Genomic DNA, 19,279 nt, shown 5'->3' with positions numbered 1-19,279 from the left:
TTGCTTCCACTTTGTTATAATCCCACTAACAGTAGCCAGGAAATGTCACGGATGGATTTATTGCACAGGTGACCACCTATCACGGGACCACGCTTGGAGTCACTGAGCTCCTGAGAGCGACCCATTCTTTCACCAATGTTTGTAGAAGCAGTCTGCATGCCTAGGTGATGATTCTATACACCTGTGGCCATGGAGGGGATTGGAACACCTGAATCACATGATTTGGAGGGGTGTTTCAATAGTTTTGGCAATATAGTGTACCTCTGCCAGAAGCACAGCCAGCAAGAAAACATCACTTCTTCTGTTACCAGAGTATACTGGTATCACCTCACCAATCCCAAATTGCTGATTGGACAATGAAGGAGCAGCAACAAGTGATCAGCTCTGCTCTATGCTTGTCAGCACATGTGCATGCAGCAGGGACCATATCGGTTGTTAATGTCCCTCCTGCTCCCAAAGTGTTGCTTTACAGGGAAGGCAGCTAGGAAGCGAATAAAAAGACAGATACATGAACTTTTATTATCTCTTTGTAAAAATACGAATTTTCCCTTGATGCCCTTTCCACTAAAATCAATAGAAGAGCATCAAAATGCATGTCAGTGTTCATAGGCGCACGTTGGCAATGGTCCATTTATGTACGTTACGATGTGTCAACTCACATCACGTTGCACATCTTGCTTGCTTTGAGATGCTTTTTGATGCGTTTCCATTCATTTCAATGGAAAATGAATCAAGCAAAAATGCTAAGAAGTGGATCCAGCATCATGATGTGCATTATAACGCTCACTGATACCCAATACAAAGTGGATTGCAATGCCCACTTAAAATGTGGTCTGACATGCGCGTTGATTTTGTTCATTTCAATCGAAGATGCACGGGGGAAAAGAAATAGGTGTGATTCCAGGCTATATGGTGGTTTTTTCCTCTGATTGGAGTTCCCCTTTAACCTTCGGCAGTACGCCAACTGTCACTGTCCTCCAACTAGGTATTAATACACTGCAAAGTATTGTTCTTATGCAAATGTTCTGTTATTTCCAGTAATCTGCAGTCTTAGATGTACTTCTCCTTCTGGGTTTATTGCGATGCTGCGGTCACATCTGCTCATCCAGTTTATTTGGATTTTATTTAAAATAATCTCATTGGAATACAACAGCCATAGTGCAGATCAATGATACTGTCTGAGGTTTTCTGTAGAAGTTGTACACATTCCACTTCCCCAAAACTCCTGCCAGAAATTTACAATTAAAATGTTTTATCTGGAATGAGGTTACATAATCTAACGTTGGGGACCAAGATTCAAAATACAGCCCACTACTCTACTGTCATCACACTGCAACACCCTGCTGTCCCTCCGACAGCCATAGAGGTCCATCTACAGGAAAGTCAGACTCAGCAAGGCAGATGGAGCAAGATTTTCTACTGATTTGACTTGCTTCTGAGTTGCTGTTGGCATTGACCTCAATTGGGATAAAAAAAAGCTCCTTTCTCTTTCTTGAGCTTCTGTCCTGAAATACTCTGCTCTGCTGAGGGACTCTGCTCCTCCCTCTATAACTCTCCTCTCCTGAAATACTCTGCACTGCTGGAGGACTCCGCTCCTTCCTCTATAACTCTCCTCTCCTGAAATACTCTGCACTGCTGGAGGACTCCACTCCTTCCTCTGTAACTCTCCTCTCCTGAAATACTCTGCTCTGCTGGGGGACTCCACTCCTTCCTCTATAACTCCTCTCCTGAAATACTCTGCTCTGCTGGAGGACTCTGCTCCTTCCTCTATAACACTCCTCTCCTGAAATGCTCTGCGCTGCTGGAGGACGCCGCTCCTTCCTCTATAACTCCTCTCCTGAAATACTCTGCACTGCTGGAGGACTCCGCTCCTTCCTCTATAACTCTCTTCTCCTGAAATACTCTGCACTGCTGGAGGACTCCGCTCCTTCCTCTAGAACTCTCCTCTCTGAAATACTCTGCACTGCTGGTGGACTCCGCTCCTTCCTCTAGAACTCTCCTCTCTGAAATACTCTGCGCTGCTGGAGGACTCCGCTCCTTCCTCTGTAACTCTCCTCTCCTGAAATACTCTGCTCTGCTGGAGGACTCCACTCCTTCCTCTATAACTCTCCTCTCCTGAAATACTCTGCTCTGCTGGGGGGACTCCGCTCCTTCCTCTATAACTCCTCTCCTGAAATACTCTGCACTGCTGGAGGACTCCGCTCCTTCCTCTATAACTCTCTTCTCCTGAAATACTCTGCACTGCTGGAGGACTCCGCTCCTTCCTCTAGAACTCTCCTCTCTGAAATACTCTGCACTGCTGGTGGACTCCGCTCCTTCCTCTAGAACTCTCCTCTCTGAAATACTCTGCGCTGCTGGAGGACTCCGCTCCTTCCTCTGTAACTCTCCTCTCCTGAAATACTCTGCTCTGCTGGAGGACTCCACTCCTTCCTCTATAACTCTCCTCTCCTGAAATACTCTGCTCTGCTGGGGGGACTCCGCTCCTTCCTCTGTAACTCTCCTCTCCTGAAATACTCTGCTCTGCTGGGGGGACTCCGCTCCTTCCTCTATAACTCTCCTCTCCTGAAATACTCTGCTCAGCTGGAGAGCTGGAGGACTCCGCTCCTTCCTCCATAACTCTCCTCTCCTGAAATACTCTGCGCTGCTGAAGGACTCCGCTCCTTCCTCTATAACTCTCCTCTCCTGAAATACTCTGCGCTGCTGAAGGACTCCGCTCCTTCCTCTATAACTCTCCTCTCCTGAAATACTCTGCGCTGCTGGAGGACTCCGCTGCTTCCTCTATAACTCTCCTCTCCTGAAATACTCTGCGCTGCTGGAGGACTCCGCTCCTTCCTCTATAACTCTCATCTCCTGAAATACTCTGCGCTGCTGGAGGACTCCGCTCCTTCCTCTATAACTCTCCTCTCCTGAAATACTCTGCACTGCTGGAGGACTCCGCTCCTTCCTCTATAACTCTCCTCTCCTAAAATACTCTGCACTGCTGGAGGACTCCGCTCCTTCCTCTATAACTCTCCTCTCCTGAAATACTCTGCTCTGCTGGAGGACTCCGCTCCTTCCTCTATAACTCTCCTCTCCTGAAATACTCTGCGCTGCTGGAGGACTCCGCTCCTTCCTCTATAACTCTCCTCTCCTGAAATACACTGCAGTGCTGGAGGACTCTGCTCCTTCCTCTATAACTCTCCTCTCCTGAAATACTCTGCAGTGCTGGAGGACTCTGCTCCTTCCTCTATAACTCTCCTCTCCTGAAATACTCTGCACTGCTGGAGGACTCCGCTGCTTCCTCTATAACTCTCCTCTCCTGAAATATTCTTGGTCTTGGTCCAGCATATTGTGTATTGATGTTCATACTGGTGTCAGATTTGGAACGAGTTCTCAGACTCAGGTCAATGATTAATAGCAGAGTTGGTCTGTTTTACATTCTATAACAATCACCTCATTCATCCTCCGATGGGTTATATGCTTCATTTACTTTTATGAGGACAGAGGGGGGTAATTTGAGACCTCATTAATGGGATATGGTGTTGCTCAGAACTGTCATCTCAGTACAGCAGAATTTGGGGGGCTCTGTAGGACCCCAGAATAGACATTTCAATGACATACATACAGAAACAGTTCCTAGAAGTCATCTGAACTGGAAATATTCCAAATAAAGGGGGGGGGAATATCTCCAGCTGACTTCTCCAGCAGTCCCATGACTGTCACTGTGATCAGCTAACATAAAGCAGGTCACAGCATACGGCTATGTCTGTGTCCAATATCTCATTTCCAGGCGCTGATGAAACTCCTCCCACTATTACACGCTGAAACAAAGTTTACAGTTATTTTATTAATAAAAACTCCACTGGAAAAAAATAATTTTAGTTATAAATGCAGCTCACTTTTAAAGAACTGAAATGTCAAGTTTTTCAAAGTTCTTATATTCTGTTGCGTTTAATTTCAGGATCCCAACCTAACGCTGTACACACACACCCCGGATCTGACGCCATGCTTCCAGAACACCATCATCGCCTGGATCCCCTGCATCTACCTCTGGGCCATGCTCCCATTTTATATTATTTATTTAAGATATAATAGAAGAGGATATATTGTGCTGTCTGTGCTTTGCAAGGTCAAAACGGTGAGATACCTTCTCTTCCCCATCTCTATCTCCCCCATCACTTTCTCCCCTCCTTCTCTCTCTAATCCCCCCCCCCCTTTTCACTCTCCTCCCCCTCTCATTCTCCCTCCTCTCTCTCTCTGATCTTTCTCTTCCTTCCCCTTTCTTTCCCTCTCCCCCTTTCTCTCTCCCCCCCTCCCTCTCACCACCCTTCCACTCTCTCCCCTTTCTCTCTTGCTTCCCTCCCCCTCCTCTCTCTTCCCCTTCCTTTCTCTCTCCTTCTGCCCCCCCCCCTTTCTCCCTCTCTTGCTCTCCCCCTCTCTCTCCACCCTCTGTCCCCCCCCCCCTTCTCTACCTCTCTTTCTTTCCAAACTCCTCCCTCTCCCCTTTCTATCTTGCTTTCTCCACCCCCCATCTTCCCCTTCCTTTCTCTCCACCCACTCTCTCTCTCTCCCCCCCTTCTCTCTCTCTCTTTCTCTCCCCCTCTCTCTCTGCCCCCTTCTCTACTGCTCTTTCTGTCCCTCCCCCTTCCTCTCCCTCTTCCCCTCACTTCTCTTCCCTTTCTCTCCTGTCTCTCTCCCCTTTCTCTCATGTCTCTCTCCCCTTTCTCTCCTGTCTCTTTCCCCTTTCTCTCTCCCCTTTCTCTCCTGTCTCTCTCTCCTTTCTCCCCTCCCCCCCCCCATTCTCTCCTGTCTCTCTCCCTTTTCTCTCCTGTCTCTCTCCCTTTTCTCTCCTGTCTCTCTCCCCTTTCTCTCCTTCTTCCCTCTTCCCTTTCTCTCCTGTCTCTCTCCCCCCTTTCTCTCCTGTCTCTTTCCCCTTTCTCTCTCCCCTTTCTCTCCTGTCTCTCTCTCCTTTCTCCCCTCCCACCCCCCCCCCCCCATTCTCTCCTGTCTCTCTCCCTTTTCTCTCCTGTCTCTCTCCCTTTTCTCTCCTGTCTCTCTCCCTTTTCTCTCCTCTCTCCCCTTTCTCTCCTTCTTCCCTTTCTCTCCTGTCTCTCTCCCCTTTCTCTCCTGTCTCTTTCCCCTTTCTCTCTCCCCTTTCTCTCCTGTCTCTCTCCCCTTTCTCTCCTGTCTCTCTCCCCTTTCTCTCCTGTCTTTCTCCCCTTTCTTTCCTCTCCTCCCCATTCTCTCATCTCTCCCCTTTCTCTCCTTCCCTTCTCTCCTCTTCCCTTTCTCTCCTTTCTCTCTCCCCCCTTTCTCTCTCTCTTTTCTCTCTTGCTTCCCCCCCCCCTTCTCTACCTCTCCCCACCCCCACGCTATCCTCTACTCTCTTTTCTCTCCCTCTCTCTACCCCCCCTTCTCTCCCTCCCCCCTTCTCTCTCTCTTCCCCGTTCTCTCTCCTCTCTTCTCTCTCTCTCCCCTCTTCTCTTGCTTTGTTTTTCTCTCTCCCCCTCATTCTCTATCCATTTATTTTTCATGAGCTCAGGTGTTCTTGCATCATGATCACTATACAGACATCAGACTTGTTTCACAGCTCAACCTTTATTTAACTCCTCGCATTTCTTGTAAGCTGTAGACCTATTATACACTGTCCAGCTTTAAATGCCATCCTCCCTGGCACACCAGCTGTAATTTACGATAGGCTTGCAGTGGGATGTATTCCTACAATCAGGAGGAGCGTGGGGAGAGCAGAGTGTTCTGCAACCTCACTCATTACTTCTTGGAGTTCACAATGGCTTTGAAACAAATGTTCTAACAGTCTCATATTTCAGACAGTGAGGAGGTGGTTTGAACATTTTTCTAAACATGTCATAAAGCATTTTAACAGATTCATTTTTTTGTGTATTTCAGCTGATTGGCATTCTGCTTTGGCTTGTGTGCTGGGCGGACCTGTTCTACTCCTTCCATAAACTTGTTCAGAATGAGGCTCCGCCTCCTGTCTTTTTTGTCACACCTTTGATCGTCGGAATCACAATGGTTTGTATAGATCACTATTCAAGGTCTAATATATAATATATAACCTACAGTGGGTATAAAAGAGAAACACCCCCTTTAAAATAATCCCATTTTGTTGTTTTGCAGCCTGAAATGAAGACAGGCACAGTTTTTGTTTTATCCAGCTATATTTACTCTAATAACATCCAAGTGAAAGAACACCAACATGTCAGAAACATTTAAAAAAAATTCAAAAACATAATCACTGAGTTGGAAAAAGGACCCCCTTTGTGTCAGTATTTTGTTGAACCTTTAGCTTTATTCCAGCCTTTAGTCTGTTGGGATGTCTCTACTAACTTTGCACATCTAGACTTTTGCAATATTTGCCCGTTCTTCCTTGCAGAACGGCTCAAGTTTAGTTAAATTTGATGGTGACCGTTTGTGGATGGCAGTCTTTGAGTCAGGGGCGGACTGACCAATAGAGCACTTGGGCACTGCCCGAGGGCCCAGGGTCAGTAGGGGGCCCCATGAAATGCCCCTGGTACCTTTTTATAGGCTTTTGTGAGTGTGCTTTGAGTTTGGTCAAGGACACAGGGGCCCCATGACCCCCTATTGGCGGGGGGCCCCATGAGCTGTCAGTCTTCCCCTGCTTTGAGTCAGTCCACAGATTTTCAATGGGGTTGAAGTCTGGGCTCTGACTTGGCCATGCAAGGATATTCTCCTTTTTCTCCTCCAACCACTGTGGGCTCATTTTTGCTGTGTGCTTTGGGTCATTGTCATGTTGGAAGGTCAACCTTCTTCCCATTGACAACTTTCTGGCAGAGGGCAACAGATTTTCCTCCAGAATGTGACATGATTTTGCCCCATCCATTTTTCCTTCTATCCTGACAAGTGCTCCAGTCCGTAACCAGATATTATCCCCTCCATGCTTTACTGTAGGAATGGTGGGATTTGGATGGTGAGCTGGATTGGATTTCGGCCAGACATCGTTTAGTGTTGAGGCCAAATCATTCAATTTGAGTCTCATCCGACCAGAACACATTTTTCCATGTGGTCTCAGAATCTTCATGTTGCGTTTTGGCAAAGCTCAGTGGTGACTACATGTGGCCTTTCTTGAGGAGTGAGTTTCTTCTTGCACCCCTCCCATACAAGCCACATATGTGGAGAATTTGTGATATTGTTGTCACATGACCACAATGACCACTCTTTGTTATCAATTCCTGCAACTGCTTCAGATTTGCTGTAGGCCTCTTGGTAGTCTCTCTGACCAGTTTTCTAATGGCTTTTTTATCTTGTTTAGAGTGAGGTCCTGTTCCAGGGAGGGTCTGTGTTGTAGCAAATTCCTTCCACTTCTTAGTAATAGACTTCACTCTGCTTCTAGGCATTCATAAAGCCATTGACATTTTTTCATAACCCTATCCTGACTTGTGCCTGTCCACAACTTTATCCTGGAGATCCCCGTGACAGTGCCTTGCAACCCATAGTTGATTGTTTGCTTCCATTGCACTACCAGGGACTGACATGCTCCAGGAAAGCTCTTTTCATGCTGAACTAATTGAAATGACCATAACTGATCAAAGTTGAAAGTCAAATGGCCGTTGAGAAGATGATTAGCTGCACTGTATTGAGTTCACAAGTCATTTTTAGGAGCGGGGGGGGGGGGGGGGGGTACTGATCCTTTTCACTTTCCTGATCCCAACTCAGTGATTTAGTTTTTTTAATTTAAAATTACAATTTGTAAGATCTTTCACTTGAATCTTATAAGTAAGTTGCACGGAGCAAATAGAGCTGGGTAAAACAAAAACTGTGTCTGTCTTCATTTCAGGATGCAAAGCAACAAATTGTGATTATTTTAAAAAAGGAAGTGATTCTTTTCTATATCCACTTTATATCTGGAGAGCGGTGATGTCACTCCCGTATAATATATCTTATATCTGGAGAGCGGTGATGTCACTCCTGTATATCTTATATCTGGAGAGCGGTGATGTCACTCCTGTATAATATATCTTATATCTGGAGAGCAATGTCACTCCCGTATAATACATCTTATATTTGGAGAGCGGTGATGTCACTCCCGTATAATACAACTTATATCTGGAGAGCGGTGATGTCACTCCTGTATATTATATCTTATATCTGGAGAGCGGTGATGTCACTCCTGTATAATATATCTTATATCTGGAGAGCGGTGATGTCACTCCCGTATAATATATCTTATATCTGGAGAGCGGTGATGTCACTCCCGTATAATATATCTTATATCTGGAGAGCGGTGATGTCACTCCCGTATAATATAACTTATATCTGGAGAGCGGTGATGTCACTCCCGTATAATATAACTTATATCTGGAGAGCGGTGATGTCACTCCCGTATAATATATCTTATATCTGGAGAGCGGTGATGTCACTCCCGTATAATATAACTTATATCTGGAGAGCGGTGATGTCACTCCCGTATAATATATCTTATATCTGGAGAGCGGTGATGTCACTCCCGTATGATATAACTTATATCTGGAGAGCGGTGATGTCACTCCCGTATAATATATCTTATATCTGGAGAGCGGTGATGTCACTCCCGTATAATATATCTTATATCTGGAGGGCGGTGATGTCACTCCTGTATAATATATCTTATATCTGGAGGGCGGTGATGTCACTCCTGTATAATATATCTTATATCTGGAGAGCGGTGATGTCACTCCCGTATAATACAACTTATATCTGGAGAGCGGTGATGTCACTCCTGTATATTATATCTTATATCTGGAGAGCGGTGATGTCACTCCTGTATAATATATCTTATATCTGGAGAGCGGTGATGTCACTCCCGTATAATATATCTTATATCTGGAGAGCGGTGATGTCACTCCCGTATAATATATCTTATATCTGGAGAGCGGTGATGTCACTCCCGTATAATATAACTTATATCTGGAGAGCGGTGATGTCACTCCCGTATAATATAACTTATATCTGGAGAGCGGTGATGTCACTCCCGTATAATATATCTTATATCTGGAGAGCGGTGATGTCACTCCCGTATAATATAACTTATATCTGGAGAGCGGTGATGTCACTCCCGTATAATATATCTTATATCTGGAGAGCGGTGATGTCACTCCCGTATGATATAACTTATATCTGGAGAGCGGTGATGTCACTCCCGTATAATATATCTTATATCTGGAGAGCGGTGATGTCACTCCCGTATAATATATCTTATATCTGGAGGGCGGTGATGTCACTCCTGTATAATATATCTTATATCTGGAGGGCGGTGATGTCACTCCTGTATAATATATCTTATATCTGGAGAGCGGTGATGTCACTCCCGTATAATATATCTTATATCTGGAGAGCGGTGATGTCACTCCTGTACAATATAATGTATATACTATATTGCAGTGTTTGGTACATATGATATTATATTATATTTAACGCTTAGCTTTTCCTTCTTTTTCCTCAGATTGCAGCAACGATTCTTATCCACTACGAGAGGCTGAAGGGCGTCCAATCTTCTGGCGTTCTCATCATTTTCTGGTTCCTGGCCACACTCTGTGCCATTGTTCCTTTCCGGTCGAAGGTCATGTCCTCAGTAAATCGGGTAATTTGATCCCGGGGTGTTTGGCGAGGTTTTATCCAAACAGGACATTGCTTTAGTAAAAAGCCCCATCTTTGGTACCCTGTCTGGTAGCTGTGACATCATCATGTACAAAGCAGGACCAGCAATCCTGCATTGTATGTGAGGACATCGAGGGCCCAACCACAACCTGGAGAAAAGAGGAAAGGTAAGTAAAGCTGTTTACTCAAAAATGAGTATGTAGCCTTAGGGAGACCCACTGCGAGGATAGATTTTTTTCATTCTACTGAAGATCTGCTTTAACCACTTGCCCTCCAGAGGATTCACCCACCTTTCCTGACCAGGCCATTTTTTGCATTACGGCGCTGTGTTATTTTAACTGACAATTGCGCGGTCATGCAACGCTGCACCTAAATTAAATTTACGGCCTTTTTTTTACCACAAATAGAGTTTTTTTTGCAGTGGTATTTTATTGCCTGTGCAGTTTTATTTTTTGCGCTATAAACAGAAACAGACCGACAATTTTTAGAAAAAAACTATATTTTTGACTTTTTGCTATTAAACATGTCCAGTAAAAAAAATTAAAAATCAAATTTCATCATAAATTTAGGACAAAATGTATTCTGCTCCATGTCTTTGCTAAAAAAAATACCAATACGTGTAAATTAATTGGTTTACATGAAAGTTATAGCATTTACAAATGGCGGTATATGCAGTCAGGTCCATAAATATTGGGACATCGACACAATTCTAACATTTTTGGCTCTATACACCACCACAATGGATTTGAAATGAAACGAACAAGATGTGCTTTAACTGCAGACTGTCAGCTTTAATTTGAGGGTATTTACATCCAAATCAGGTGAACAGTGTAGGAATTACAACAGTTTGCATGACTGTATACTGGGATTTTTTATTTTTTTTTACTAGTAATGACAGCAGTCAGCGACTTATAGCGTGGCTACAGCAGGCATTCTGACACTGGGAGGAAATGATTTGGTGTCACTGACATCCCCAGTGACAGCAATACAGTGATCAGTGCTAATAAAAACAACTGACACTGCACTAATGGCACTGGGCAGGAGGGGTTAACATGTGGGGCGATCAAAGGGTTAACTGTGTGCTGTGTGTTTTCTTTCAGCTGTAAACACACTGCTTTGTATGGCTCTGCTATGCAGAGCCATACAAAACAGTGTGCAGGAGCTGACAGAGGAGAGATCTGTATTGTTCCCTCCCCCGTCTGTAATACTCAGCGATCACCGGGTGCCAGTGAGTAATCACCAGCCGGGACCCAGTGATTGACAACCGAGGACACGAATAGCGGTGCGGGTAGGGCATGCACACGGCTCGCGTGCACTCCCTATCTAGAACTGCAAAATCGTGTATATATACGCAGTATTTCTGCTATTGGGCGGACAGGAAGCGGTTAAATAACATTTCCTCCTTCTGATTTGTCTTGTCTTCAGGAGGTGTCGGACCGATTCCGCTTCACCACCTTTTTTATTTATTTTACTCTGCTGGCGTTGGAGCTGATCCTGTCTTGTTTTAAGGAGGCTCGCCCCTTCTTCTCCCCCGTCTCCTCCGACTGTGTGAGTACTCCACCTTTAATTGACCGAAAAGTTAAGCATTAAGAACCAAATTGAACAGTTCTTCTTCATCATCCTTCTGCAGAATCCTTGTCCAGAGTCTGACGCCGGCTTCCTCTCAAGATTGACATTTTGGTGGTTCACAAAGTAAGTGGAATGTGAACATAATACAATATCTAAAGAAGAACTCTGTATTAGCTGTTTCCTTGTTGTTCTTCCAGTGTATGAGATCACTGAGATATCTTTTAACAAAATAAAAGAAATTCCAGAAAGTGAACATGAGCGCAAATAGAAACTGAGGTAAAAATGAAACTGTGGCCATTAGGAGTACAAAAGATCCAGTTCCATCAGTGGACAAAAACCAATGCATTGAATTGTGCCCATCATTGGTGTCATTTGGCCCAATTGTTGGTATCAACAATAGGAGGAACTGTACCCCATCGTTGTTGTCATTGTGGGGAATTGTGCTCCATCATTGGTGTCATTTGGCCCAATTGTTGGTATCAACAATAGGAGGAACTGTACCCCATCGTTGTTGTCATTGTGGGGAATTGTGCTCCATCATTGGTGTCATTTTTCCCAATTGTTGGTATCAACAACAGGAGGAACTGTGCCCCATCGTTGTTGTCATTGTGGGGAATTGTTCTCCATCATTGGTGTCATTTGGCCCAATTGTTGGTATCAACAACAGGAGGAATCGTGCCCCATTGTTGTTGTCATTGCAGGGAATTGTGCTCCATCATTGGTGTCATTTGGCCCAATTGTTGGTATCAACAACAGGAGGAACTGTGCCCCATCGTTGTTGTCATTGTGGGGAATTGTTCTCCATCATTGGTGTCACTTGGCCCAATTGTTGGTATCAACAACAGGAGGAATCGTGCCCCATTGTGGTTGTCATTGCGGGGAATTGTTCTCCATCATTGGTGTCATTTGGCCCAATTGTTGATGTGATTGGGAGGTAATGTGCCCCATCACTGGTGTCATTGAGAGGAATTGTACCCCTTCAGTGCTGTCAGTGGGGGAGAATTATGTTGGTATCAGTGGATTAACTAGTGCCCTAAGGGCCAGATAAAATCATACAAAGGGCCACATCTTGCCCCTGGGTTGCAGTTTGAAAACCACTGCTTTAGAGGCACCTGTCCAAGTTTCCCATTTGCTACTGATCTAAAACTTAAATAGAATGCTAAAAATCTATGGTATCTTTTAAAAACATGAGAACTTGTGTGGAATAGGCTTTCTTAAAGGAAAGAACGAGGTGTTTTCCACCAAATCTTCCTGCAATGTGTGTGCCTTCCCAAGGTGACTGGGAGGACAACTCCTTTATCTAACTTCAGTCCCAGACCTCTCTGACTCGGTTGGCACAAGCTTCAATCTTACACAATGAACTACTTACCTCCTCAGCCAAGTAAGGGGCCAGTTAAACAAAGACTGGAGAAGACTTGAGTGTGTGAAGTCCATCTCAGACTACAGAACTAAATATTTTGTTTTCCTGTAAATGAACGTTCATTTTATTATGCAGTTTGTGTTGTGACTCTTCATGCTGAAACTGAGAAGAACTTTTTTCTTTGTGCTCCCAGGATGGCGATATTGGGCTATAGGAGGCCTCTGGAAGACAAGGATCTTTGGACATTGAATGAAGATGACAAATCCATAGCAGTTGTGTCTAAACTGATCAAAGAGTGGGACACAGAGAAGGCCAAGTTAAGGTGATGTATGAAGGCTGATGGTCTGCTGAAGAGTACAGTGGGTGTGGATTTCATCTGAGACCACACAATCCATGAGTTTAACAAACCCTCAGGCCAAATATTCAGGAATTTAGACCCCACACTGTATGCATTGGGTGTTACAATTCGTTAGTGTTAGCACTGTGGTCTTGTGGTTCTAGGTTTGTAGGAGAAAATGCCACTAAGGAATTCATATGTTCTTTCCTTGGTTTTAGTGGTTACCACCAGATGGTCCAGTTTTGTTGTGCAATCCAAAACATGCTACCAGGTTATGTTGTTCTACCTCAGACCGACCCTTTGTAGTGTATGACTGAATCTGTGTAATCCATGAAGATCCATGTACTATGATGAGATAATTATATCTACACACAGGGGATAAATGTAGAGTCTAGCATTCATTGTCCAGTGCCATATAGCCAGTCTGATTCCATGGCCTTCACTAGTTTACCTGTTAGGACTCTTAATTAGGTGCATGCTGTACCAGTGATGTCCTCGCCCCACCAGAATTTAAATCCATCGGTCAATGCTCTGTAGAACCATTCTTTTTGTGTCCATAGTGCTCACAGTGACTGTCATGTTGACCTGTCTCCATCTTCTTTGATTTTCCAGGAGTAATGAAGTGCAATTCACCAAAGCCCAAGAAGCCGAAATGAACCACGTGACCGAAAAACCAACAGAGTCCGATGTTCTCATTGTCAACAACAAGAAGAAGAGAGAGCCATCCTTCCTAAAAGTTCTCATCAAGACTTTTGGGCCATTCTTTTTAATCGGGTCCGTGTTCAAGCTTTTCCAGGATCTCCTGTCATTCGTCAATCCCCAGTTATTAAGGTAAGGCTCTTCTGGGAACGAGGCATTCCTGTCAGTTGGTCAAAGCAGAATTTATGGATTGCCATAATCACTAAACACAGACTACATCATGGGGCAAAACAGCACAGAATCTAAATACAGATAGTAGAAATACCTAAATCTGTCTTTATAATAGCTTCCTGCACAGTGGCCCAAGAAATGGTGGGGCAGCTGTATGAGCCATTTCGAGCTCTACTACATTATACAAGGCTGTCATTCTAACATTGTGAGCTTACTGACAGGATGAAAATGCAGACTAAGCTGAGTGATGACCTCCCTGGAGAAAATTTGGTCACCAACCACGCTGTGTTTCCTGGCTGGGGTATCTAGAGCACAAGACTAGTCAAAGGGCCAAATTTTTTTTTTCTTAGTTTTGGCTAGAATGGAGAGGGTTAGAACCCCTGCTGGGTTGTTATTGCTGTCTGTGCCCCTGATTGGGAGATTAACCCTCTCTGTTTGTCCTATTTACTGTTATCACCGACAGTGAGAGAATATCCCAAATTTTGGGTTGTCACCAGAGCAGGAACAGAAGATAAATCTTTCAATGGGATTTATGGTGACAAACTGGGATTCCCACACTTCGGAAGGATTTCCTCTCACTTCCTGTGTTGGCTATGGGACAGGAAGTGAAGGAAAATGTCCCCAATAGGACATAGCTGTGATGTGTGTTCTAGATAGATGGGAACTAACAAGGGAACTCTTCATGGATATATCTGGTCTTCTGAAATCTTTCCAATGTACCAATGTACAGTGTGTGTGTATATGTGTGTGTGTATGTATGTATAAATATATATATAAATGTTTTTTGTTTTTTTTTTCTTTATATATTTTTAGCATAGAGGCTTATTGAGCTGGGCCCACACCTAGACCCCCCAAAGAAAAGGCCGAACATGGAGTGGGCCATCGACAGAGTTGTAGAGTTGTCAAGGGGGTCTGAACTCCCCAGAGCAGAATTAATGAGCAATCATTATAGAGAGCGTTTGTGAGAAACCAGGGCTCTTTGTTCCCCCCGGTAATTGTCAATGAATGGGAACACTGCACATTTGTAGCTCTGATATCAGCCGATTTCTGATTGGCTGAGCTTGGAGCACTGGCAGTCTGTATCATCCTGCTGCTTCCTCCTCCCTCCAGGTCACTTCAGTTTACATCTCTCCATCTACATCCCAGGTCGGCTTGGCTCAGCTCGGGCGCTGGTCAGTGCATACTGCGCAGTGACATTATGGCACTTGGCGGCTTTTCCACCAATTTGATATATTGAGACTGCATAGAGGGGGATCGGGAGGAGAGGAGGATCCTACCTTCAGTGCCCTGGCCTGAACTGGACAATTTACTGTTACAGAGGTCAGTGCCTGACAGCTCCACACCACAGAAAGACTGACCTGCTATCTGCTGAGCCTGTAGGTAGTCACTGGTGTAAAGAGGGAGTAGGGACCCTAAGTCAAGTGGCCCCCCCTTACCATTTTGTATTCACTTTGCGGATGCTGATGTAAGAGGGGTGGGCTCTGGTGAGCAGAGACCTCCTTACCTTAGAGTTCCCTTTACACCAGAGTCCACAGTGTTCCCCTTTACATCAGGGTTCACAGAGTTCCCCCTTACCCCATAGTGGGAACTCTGCAGACTCTGATGTAAAGGGGAACTCTGGGGACTCTGCTGTAAGGGGGATGCTAACGTAAGTGGGGAACACTGTGGACTCATATGAGAGGAACTGTGCAGGCTCTGATGTAAAGGGGAACTGCAGACTTTGATGTAAGGGAGAACTCTGCAGACTCTGATATAAGGAGAAACTCTCCAAACCTTGATGGGGGATGGGGGCTCTAGTGACTCGAGACTCCTTTACATCAGAGTTTCTCTTTACATGAGAGTCTGCAGTGTTCCCCCTTACATCCCGGTCCTCTGGGTTCCCCTTTACATCAGAGTCTGTAGAGTTCCCCTTTGCTGCACTGTAAGAGGTAATCCTTCAGATTGTAATCCAAGGGGGACTCTGGGAACTCTGATGTAAGGGGGGACTCTGTGGACTCAGATGTAAGGGGGGGAATTCAGTGGACCTTCCATAAAAAGGCCAACCAAAATCCTCCTAAATCTGGCCCTGTGTCTGGCCTAGAAAGGGAAAGTTTAGCACTAGTGGGAGTCATTCATCTATTATGACTCTGGTGGAAAGGGAACTCTAAGGTAAGGAGGTCTCTGGTCACCAGAGCCCACCCCTCTTACATCAGCATCTGCAAAGTGAATACAAAATGGTAAGGGGGGCCACTTATCTTAGGGTCCCTACTCCCTCTTGACACCAGTGACCACCTACAGGCTCAGCAGATGGCAGGTCAGTCTTTCTGTGGTGTGGAGCTGTCAGGCACTGACCTCTGTAACAGTCAATTGTCTAGTTCAGGCCAGGGCACTGAAGGCAGATCCTCCTCTCCTCCCGATCCCCCTCTTTGCAGTCTAAAAATCTCAAATTGGTGGAAGAGCCTCCAAGTGCCATAATGTCACTGCGCAGTATGCACTGACCAGCGCCCGAGCTGAGCCAAGCCGACCTGGGATGTAGATGGAGAGATGTAAACTGAAGCAACCTGGAGGGAGGAGGGAGCAGCAGGATGATACAGACTGCCAGTGCTCCAAGCACAGCCAATCAGAAATCGGCTGATATCAGAGCTACAAATGTGCAGTGTTCCTATTCATTGACAATTACCGGGGGGGAACAAAGAGCCCTGGTTTCTCACAAACGCTCTCTATTGTAATATTTGTATTATGTGATTTCCTTGATAATTTGAAAATACATTGTGATATGTCCGGATCTCTTCTCTTTAGTATTCTGATACATTTCACCAAAGACTCCAGTGCACCAGTCTGGTGGGGATTCAGCATCGCCGCATTGATGTTCCTTTCCTCCGTCGCCCAAACGCTCATCCTTCACCAGCACTTTCAGTATTGCTTCGTCACCGGAATGCGGCTGAGAAGCGCCATCACCGCGATCATATACCGTAAGGTGAACAGCGAGCGCCTTTATATAAATAAACACATTTTAAAACTACAGCTTGGTTCCTATAGATATTCACTGAAAATTGGTGAATCTTTTTTTTTCACTGCGTTGTGTTATTCTGTTGAAATGCCATCATCACTAAACATCAGCTGAAAGTTGAATGAGGCTGACGGTGGTACTGCCTGCACTGCCAGGAAGCTGAACGCTGGAGGTATATACTGTAAGCTCCTGTCAGAAAGTCATGTGCAGAACATACTGAGAAATTATTTCAGTCCTAGTAAATGGAGTCTCGCTCTCTATGGAGGAGCTGTATATCCAGAGGGACACTGATGGAAGACAGGAAGGCCTGAAGAGACACTGGAATGACTCTATATTCAGTCGATGGCCCATTATAATGTACTGTTTGTAATAAAAAGAAACAAAACTGGACATTACAGTCGAGTTGTTCAATCTTCTTTAAGTTGGCCACACACTATACAATCTCATTTAGAGTTACCATAACTATGTAATATGAGGCTAAACCTAAACAGTCCTTGGAATTATAAAATTAAACAGGTCCTTACAATACATAGTTGATGGTAGACCTGGAGGAGATTGTTACATAGTTACATAGTTAGTCTGGCTGAAAAAAGACAAAAATCCATCCAGTTCAACCTTAAAAAAAACAATTTATAATCCTACACCCACAGTTCATCCAAAGGAAGGCAAAAAAAACTCAGCAAAGCATGATCCAATTTTCTCCTGCAGGGAAACAAATTTCTTCCTGATCCCCCGAGAGGCAATCAGATATTCCCTGGATTAACTTTACCTATAAATGTTATATCCAGTTATATTCTGTGTATCCAAGAAAGAATCCAGGACTTTCCTACAGCAATCCACTGAGCTGGCACAACCAACTCTTGAGGGAGTCTATTCCACATTCTCACAGCTCTCACTGTGAAGAAACCTTTCTGTGTTTGGAGATTAAATCTCTTTTCCAGATGTAAAGAGCGCCCCCTTGTCCTCTGTGATGACCTCAGGGGGAATAACTCTACATCGAGTTCACTATATGAACCACTGATGTATTTATACATGGAGATCATATCCCCCCTTATGTATTATACATGGAGATCATATCCCCCCTTATGTATTATACATGGAGATCATATCCCCCCTTATGTATTATACATGGAGATCATATCCCCCCCTTATGTATTATACATGCAGATCATATCCCCCTTATGTATTAACATGGTGATCATATCCCCCTTATGTATTATACATGGTGATCATATCCCCCTTATGTATTATACATGGAGATCATATCCCCCCTTATGTATTATACATGGTGATCATATCCCCCTTATGTATTATACATGGTGATCATATCCCCCTTATGTATTATACATGGAGATCATATCCCCCCTTATGTATTATACATGGAGATCATATCCCCCCTTATGTATTATACATGGAGATCATATCCCCCCTTATGTATTATACATGGAGATCATATCCCCCTTATGTATTATACATGGAGATCATATCCCCCCCTTAATCTCCTCTTCTCAAGAGAGAATAAATTCAGTTCCTCTAATCTTTCCTCATAGCTGAGCTCCTCCATGTCTCTTATCAGTTTGGTTGCCCTTCTCTGTACTTTCTCCAGTTCCCCAATGTTCTTTCTGTGAATTGGTGCCCAAAACTGAACTGCATATTCCAGATGAGGTATTACTAATGATTTGTACCGGGGGGGGGGGATGATATCTCTCTCTCTGGAGTCTTTACCTCTATTAATACAAGAGAGGATTTTGCTCACTTTAGAACCCGCAACTTGGCATTACTGCCATTATGCCATTAAGCTTGTGATCTTCCAGAACCCCCAGATCCTTCTCCACCATTGACCCCCCCCCCCCCAGATCCTTCTCCACCATTGACCCCCCCAGATCCTTCTCCACCATTGATTCCCACAGTTGTACCCCCCCCCAGTATGTATGATTGTACAATCAGATTGTATAGGGTATGGTCACCTTTAGATCTCTTTAGCTGGATACAAATTGATTGGATAGTTCAGGTAGGTCCTCATATTACATTGATCTGGTAAATACAAAGTTGATTGTATGGAGGATGTATGGTCAGATGTAACATGTATGGTGACCCTTATATTAGATGATGGTGACTTTGTGCCACCCAGATAAAGAGGACCCGTCTCATCGTCTTCATTCCTCCTACTGGTAGTATTGGTTTTAGCAGATAACCATTAGAGTCACTCTCACTGCTCATTGGTTAATTGTAGAACCTCTAAGGTCAGACATGTTCCATGCTGGAGTCATTAAATGTATCATTCAGCATTATTTTCTTCTGATTTTTATTTTGCGGCCAAAATCTGCTGTTCCATAATAAACGGAAACGTCACCAATAGCACTAAAGAATATCTGCTGAGACTCTCTGTCCTTCTGTCTGCAGTCTCTGGTCATCACAAATGCCGCAAAGCGTTCGTCTACGGTTGGCGAAGTGGTCAATCTGATGTCGGTGGACGCCCAGCGATTCCAGGACCTGACCACCTTCCTGAACATGCTGTGGTCGGCTCCCCTGCAGATCTTTCTGGCTCTTTATTTCCTCT

General features: G+C 44.6%; 1 protein-coding gene across 1 annotated transcript in view; it reads left to right on the top strand.

Moving 5' to 3' along the window:
* The window catches only part of LOC149440974 (ATP-binding cassette sub-family C member 3-like), a gene marked incomplete at its 3' end in the record, with an annotated part of 74,911 nt that extends 55,636 nt beyond the window's left edge, over positions 1–19,275 (top strand). Inside the window, exons 2-10 of the mRNA XM_089657907.1 lie at positions 3,941–4,117; positions 5,887–6,012; positions 9,440–9,577; positions 11,020–11,142; positions 11,225–11,286; positions 12,717–12,845; positions 13,473–13,691; positions 16,509–16,686; positions 19,123–19,275. Of these exons, the coding sequence (XP_089514033.1) occupies positions 3,941–4,117; positions 5,887–6,012; positions 9,440–9,577; positions 11,020–11,142; positions 11,225–11,286; positions 12,717–12,845; positions 13,473–13,691; positions 16,509–16,686; positions 19,123–19,275 (1,305 nt within the window). The remainder of the gene's footprint in view (positions 1–3,940; positions 4,118–5,886; positions 6,013–9,439; positions 9,578–11,019; positions 11,143–11,224; positions 11,287–12,716; positions 12,846–13,472; positions 13,692–16,508; positions 16,687–19,122) is intronic.
* Between the last annotated feature and the right edge of the window lie 4 nt (positions 19,276–19,279).

The sequence above is a fragment of the Staurois parvus genome, unplaced genomic scaffold (assembly GCF_062004578.1).
Source record: "Staurois parvus isolate SC_StPar_1 unplaced genomic scaffold, SC_StPar_1.0 ptg001041l, whole genome shotgun sequence".
Taxonomy (NCBI): Eukaryota; Metazoa; Chordata; class Amphibia; order Anura; family Ranidae; genus Staurois; species Staurois parvus.
This window is presented reverse-complemented; position numbering and strand designations above follow the sequence as displayed.